At 37.9% G+C, this 7,223-nt stretch overlaps 1 protein-coding gene across 1 annotated transcript; it reads left to right on the plus strand.

The window, feature by feature from the left end:
* The first annotated feature begins 4,583 nt into the window (after positions 1-4,583).
* On the plus strand, positions 4,584-5,576 carry Or5b95l1 (olfactory receptor family 5 subfamily B member 95 like 1). The gene has a single exon (NM_001409146.1). The coding sequence runs from the start codon at positions 4,638-4,640 to the stop codon at positions 5,574-5,576; it is 939 nt and encodes a 312-aa protein (NP_001396075.1). The 5' UTR covers positions 4,584-4,637.
* Positions 5,577-7,223: the final 1,647 nt, after the last annotated feature.

The raw sequence follows: 7,223 nt of genomic DNA on the forward strand, positions 1-7,223 counted from the left end.
CCACTACCTAAAGACTATACGTGGACTGACCCTGGACTCTGACCCCATAGGTAGCAATGAATATCCTAGTAAGAGCACCAGTGGAAGGGGAAGCCCTGGGTCCTGCTAAGACTGAACCCCCAGTGAACTAGTCTATGGGGGGAGGGCGGCAATGGTGGGAGGGTTGGGAGGGGAACACCCATAAGGAAGGGGAGGGGGGAGGGGGATGTTTGCCCGGAAACCGGGAAAGGGAATAACACTCGAAATGTATATAAGAAATACTCAAGTTAATAAAAAAAACACACACACACACACACACACACACACACACACATACACACAGCATAACACAAAGGTTTCTTAAGTGCTGAATGGAAGAAATGATATGCAAAGTTTGAATTATAAAGTATATCTTTATTACAGAACAGATTCTATGCCTGATAAGGAAAAATATAAACAGACCTCAAATATAACATTCTAAGTGAAAGCACTGGACCCAATGGTTACATAGCCTAGGGTGTGGGTAAAGCCACTGTAACAAAGATTAAATTGTTTGGACAAAAAGAGTTTCGTGTTTTCCAGACTGAACAGGTAGAAGAGCATGACAGCTTTGAAAACTTGTAAGGATAGTCATGTTTGGGTGACTTTTAACCAAATTGTATACTCTTCATATTAAAAAAGTTTTTAGGCTGTTTATAATTTATACATTAATTAGGAAAAAAGAAAAATAATAGATGATACAAACATATATAGACATAGAAACACTTAAATCCTCTAGCTAGGTACCAACTGGGAGCTTGTTTCTTTCTTAGGAACATGAAATAAGGACCTACAGATGTCCTCATGGGGGACATCCCCAGAGAGCTCAAAGACTCAATAATGCCAAGCTGGTTCGCATGCATTGTTCTCTGAAGTCCAACATTAGTTTAGAAGACCAGGACAGACTGCACACTGTTTACCTTTAGCTATCATCCAGTCATCTGAATGTTGGTATTCATGCATACACATTGACCTTCTGTTCTAGAAATTTCCTAGAAGTCTACAAACATGGTTGAAAAAAATACCAAAGATAAAAGCGGTACTGAAGAACCTCAGAAAAGTGACTGGATAGGAAGTGTTCTATGTATTTTCCTCTATTATGCTCTACAAACACAAAACTGTGGATTGCATAGGTGAGGCAATGTTATAATCTTTTCTTTAGAAGGAAGGAGGAAGGTTGGGGATTTAGCTCAGTGGTAGAGCACTTGCCTAGGAAGCGCAAGGCCCTGGGTTCGGTCCCCAGCTCCGGAAAAAAAAAAAAAAGAAGGAAGGAGGAAGTAAGAATACCTTCTAAAGGTAAGGAATACATGGTAATCTCATAGATGGCCAATTTTAGTGTCCTTTTTCTGTTTTTTTTTCCCTGTGGCATTTTTGTTGCTTTGGTTTGATTTTGATGCATTAGAAATCTCAGCACCTTTTAATGACTCCCTGCCAGAGAGTCCCTCTGATAATACCTGGCTATTACTCCACGGAAGGACTTCTCATTGCAGACACACCATTCAGAACTGACTGTCACCTTGTTCAAGGAGCAAGGTAAGTTTCTGTATTCACCATCTGTTTTTAGTGAAAAGTACAGCTAATTCAAAATAGCATTAACAGAAACACTGTGAGCCATTTAAGCACAGAGTTCAAGTGCTTAAATCCTTTTCTAAAATGTGGGGTTAAATCTGTCTTGCAAAAAATAAATATTTGTCACTTGAGAGCTTCATGGTGCTTAGGATATACCAATGTCCTGCCAAGAATCCTAGAGTAGACAAAAAGATAAGGTTCTGCTACAGAAGGTGTTATTTGATTTTATTTGTTATCTGTTTCATGAGAGACTTATTTTTGGAGTTTTATTTATTTGTATGTATATGGGTAGTTTGCTTGTATGAATATCGATGCACCTCAGTGAGCAGTGCTAGTCAAAGCCGGGAAAGTCATTGGACCAACTTGGAACTGGAATTATAAATGACTATGAGCTGAAATGAAGTGCTGGGATTTGCATTTAAATCATTTGGAAGAGTGCTCAGTGCTCTTAAACACTAAGCCATCTCTCCAGTACTAACTTCACATTGAAGATAAAAGAATAACATAAAATGATCATATTTTATTTAAAAGGATTATACATGAATAAGCAAAAGAACGGACCTCCATTTTAACTTTGAGAAATTTCCCTTAGTTGTATAGTTTTATTTCCCACTTATCTATGGACATTTACTCATAGACCATCCATATAATTAAAAGCAATTAGGATGAAAGTAGCTTTCATATTAAATCTTGTCACTTTACAACAGCTGTGGAAATATTACTTAATTTCATAATAATCAACTACCTTCATGGCAAACAAGGGATACTCACATAGGTTTTATGCATATACAAGCATACTTACATGCTCACAGGTCACATTCATACCAATTCCTTATTATATGTTGTAAACCCTAATATATTCAGAAAGCAATTACACTGTTAGTCTTACATGTAGCTTTCCAGGGCTAGACTTGTTAGGTAAGCTGCTAAAAGGGGTAGGAGATGAACAATAAGAAGCCCTGGTAGAGGATAGATAGACCTCTAAGAGACTGACATTCAAATGAAAGGATTATAAAGTATTGTGTTTACATTAGAAAAGATTCAAACAGAAACTACAAACACAGATTTTTCATGAACACAGCTTATGAATTTAAATATAGCTCACAATCTACAAACTTTCAAGTTTTGATGATGCTTATGTTCCAATCAAGTCATGGCAGACGTAAGCAAAAGAAAGAATGAATTCAAGCTGGAATATAGATTCACAAGAAGAGCTTAAACAAAAGAATGGCTCACAGGGAATACATAAACAATTAGAAGAACAGAATATGAGTAACTGGGTGTCACATAAAGACCTACAGGGATGCATGTGTAGAAAAAGACTTGGGGAATGAGATTTAAAGACTTCAACACTTATCCACACCAGATGTCTTACATGTTGCCACAAACTTTTCTCAGGTCTTAAGGACAGAGTTCTATTCTAATACCTGATGACAATGACGCTCATGATGATGATGATGATGATGATGATGATCATGATCATGATCATGACCATGATGACATAGCTAGCAATCATGCAACTTGGCTATATGTAGTATTTTGTGCACTTAGGAAATAGATTTATCCACTTTATTTACACAGCAATACCTCAACACTGAACGCATTATCACCTTTATTTTTTAAATGTGGAAAATCTGTCTTAAAAGAGTTAAGCCAGGGACAGTGGATCTTAGGCTGAAAATGTAAGACTACCATACAATTCTCTCCAGAATCAAAGTTCTCTACTAGATGCTGCCTGGTATCCTGGACTCCTTCATTAGAATAATCGCTGCATTTATAGAAGCGCCTTCTGCTTCAGTCATCTCACTAAATCTGTTGGGCATGTGTCTCTCACTGAGATTGCAGAGAGAAGCCTAAGACTGAGGTGATACAACAAAGATAGTGGCTAACTACGAAATGCAATTTGATCTAAGCTTAGTTTACACTATTGATAACCATTCTGTCTGGGGCCAAAGTTTGGTTTGAAAATTAGTGTATTTTTCAACAAAATTATAATACTCATCCACTGACATTCTGTTATCTAAGAAAAAGAACTTACTTTTTAAATGTGTTGAGAAATCAGGGAGAATATATGTAAATATGTCCACAGGGCAGTCTCTGGTACATTGCATGCACAGAAGCGTGCCAGTGCTTGAGAATGGGAAAAGATAAAATCACTGAGTTATTAGTTTTAGAAGCTACACATTGGATAATCCATTAAAATATCAAAATTGTGTTGAAGGAATAGCCCAGCCATAAAGAGTACACACTCCTCTTATAGAGAACGTGAATTCTGCTGTCAGTGTCCACATCAAGTTGTTCACAATCACCTATACCTCCAGCTCCAGGGGAACTGAAGACTGAAATTCACAAGCACTAACACATAACACACATAACCACACACAGACGTAGACATATACATATACATAAAAAACAAGCCTTGAAAATTATTAAATTTTCAAAATATTGAAGTGGGGAGCTTTGAAAATGCTTCATTCAATTGATTGAATTCCTACAGAAGTTGATATACAATCAGTCGTCGGTGGATATGGTGGAACATGCCTTTAATCCCTGAACAGAAGCAAAGCCATTTAAGGAGTTTGAGGTAAGCCTGGTCTACCCAACAAGTTTCAGGCCAAACTGGGGTCAAAACTGAAATCTGGCCTCAAACAATTAACATTAGGAATTATACTTCTATTATTGCTATTGCTCTAATTAATGGGTGTGTGTGTGTGTGTGTGTGTGTGTGTGTGTGTGTGTGTGTGTGATGCATGCTATGGCATTTGTGGGGATATCTAAGGACAATGTGCATGTGTTACTTCCCTCCATTTACTGTGGAATCTGAGAACTGAACTCAAGTTAGTTGAGATTGAAACCAATACTTTGAGACTGTATACCATCTCACTGGCCCTATGCATTAAGAATCATTGAAATTTATATTTTTATTACAATAAAATAATTCCTGATAGTGCTACAAAGGCATATCGATATCTTGTCAATCTCTATACAATAGATATCTTCTCTTTCTTTATTTTTCCCACAGGTCATATCCTGATTCCCAAATAACATTAATGGAGAACAGGACAGAGATGACAGAGTTCATCCTCCTAGGACTAACCAATGCACCAGAACTGCGTGCCCCTCTGTTTATCATAATCAGCCTTATTTATTTCACCAATGTGATTGGAAACTTAGGTATGATTGTGCTGATTCTCTGGGACTCTCGACTCCACACTCCCATGTATTGTTTCCTTGCTAACCTGTCCCTGGTGGACATCTTTTACTCCTCAGCTGTCTCTCCAACAGTTTTGGCTGGACTTCTTGTAGGAAACATAGCTGTCTCCTACAATGCTTGTATCGCCCAGATGTTCTCATTTTCAGCCTTTGTCACCACAGAAGATTTACTTTTGGCTGCAATGGCTTATGATCGCTATGCAGCAGTGTGCAAACCCCTGCATTATACCACCACCATGACTCCAACTGTATGTATATGCCTCACCATGGCCTGCTATGCTGGGGGTTTTCTGAATTCCTCCATCCACACTGGGGATACATTCAGGCTTTCCTTTTGTGGGTCCAATGCAGTCCATCACTTTTTCTGTGATGTTCCAGCCATCATGACTCTCTCCTGCTCTGATAGACATGTTAGTGAGATGGTGCTCATTTATGGAGCAGGCTTCATTATCTGTTCTGCACTCCTCCTGATTTTGATCTCCTACACATTCATCTTCATCACCATCTTCAAGATGCGCTCAACTGCAGGATACCAGAAGGCTATGTCCACCTGTGTTTCTCACTTTACTGCTGTCTCCATTTTCTATGGGACTGTTATTTTCATGTACTTACAACCCACCTCCAGCCACTCCATGGACACTGACAAAACTGTGTCTGTGTTCTACACCATGGTCATCCCCATGCTGAACCCTGTGGTCTACAGCCTGAGGAACAAGGAGGTGAAAAGTGCATTCAAGAAAGTTGTAGAGAAAGCAAAATACTCCTTAGGATTTTGAATCTAGCTTTGTATAGTGCACTGTAATGCAACTCCATGCCTATCACATCTCCCCTAGGTACCCTGTGAGATTTCAGGTCACACTGATGTTAAGTAGAAGAATCTTTCTTTTTGGAAAATGGAAATAGTGATGAAAATGCAATATCTGTTTTAGACTGATGTGAAGTTTAGCGTGTGTTGGCTATGTTTCTCTAAACATTCATGGATCAGACTGTTTATTTACCATTTCTCCAAACATTTTCTACATACCAGTAGTAGCACATATATAAAACAAGAGGTAAAGAAAAACCAATGAGAAGAAGTTTCTGCTCCATGGACACTGACATTTGGGTGTAGAAACATACACAGGGTACAATGGCATTTTGCTAATATTCTCTTTCAAAGGTTTATGAATCCATGCTATGCATGTATATGTGTACACATGCACAGACATGCACATGTGACATGGTAACTATACACACATAACTACAGGTAACATAAAAATCTTTCTTGATGACTGGTTGTTTAATATTTTGATGAGGAAGGATCTCTCAATAAAACCAAGATCTCTACCATCAGCTGGTCTAGCTATTCAGTTTCCTCTTGTCATTCCTTTTTTCCAGCTCCCCAATTCTGGATTAGAGGTGGACCCTCATACTCTTCCAACACTTATGAGGGTTCTAAGAATACACAGTTATGGTCTTCATGTTTGCATGATATTTGTTTTACTCACTGGATCACCTTCACAAATCCACCATTAATTTTCCACAAATAATTCAAATAACATACTTTCGGGTAATAGAATACCAATTTATGTTTATTTCTCTTCAATTGATGTACTACTCCAAATGCTTAAAGAGATGTAGGTTTAAATATGTGCTCACACTCTGTGTGTATTTTACTGAGAGGCTTAGAAATAAAGTATCTTAAATGAATGGATATTTCTTTGTGTCCAGGTCATTTTATAGAAGCTTAATTTTTCCTTTATATGATTCAGAAGAGAAATTGTGCTAAGTATCATGAAAATAGAATGAAAAAAACCTATCCAATTTGCATGTGACTACTCCTAAATGACCTCCTTAAAAAGAGTCCTGGAGATTCATGTTCTTCGTGTATTATCTCTGCAAGCATTTCAGGGTACTCAGATGACCATTTCTCCTCAATGTATTTGCATCATCTCTTGTCACTCACAGTCTGTCCCTTCACCCAGTTCACACTGATCCCCTTGATGTTCTTCTCAACTGTAAGCATGTCCCTACTTCAGGGTACTTGAGCTTGCTGCTCCCCTGCACTGACATTTCCTTCACTGCATTCAGTTCTCTTCTTAAACTGATGCTAACCATCTTGAGAGATTTCCATGAGTCCCCTATAAGGCAGTCACTTTCCTTCCCATTCACACTGTCTCTCCACTCTGCCTTGTCTTCACGGTGCTCATCAGCATCTCAGCTGGAATATAAATATAAGTAAGAGAAATAGCTTCATGTGTTTTAATTACACACTACTACTTTGGACCTGAATACAATTTTGACCCATTGCAGAAGCTCCATATTTATTTAATAAGTGAATAAAGAAACTAATGACATTCAGTCCAGACATATAGTAAAATGTTTAGGCTACTAACAAAGTAGTGATAAACATAGAATAAAATTTTGTAAGATTTAATACTAGA

This window comes from Rattus norvegicus, chromosome 1 (assembly GCF_036323735.1).
Source record: "Rattus norvegicus strain BN/NHsdMcwi chromosome 1, GRCr8, whole genome shotgun sequence".
Taxonomy (NCBI): Eukaryota; Metazoa; Chordata; class Mammalia; order Rodentia; family Muridae; genus Rattus; species Rattus norvegicus.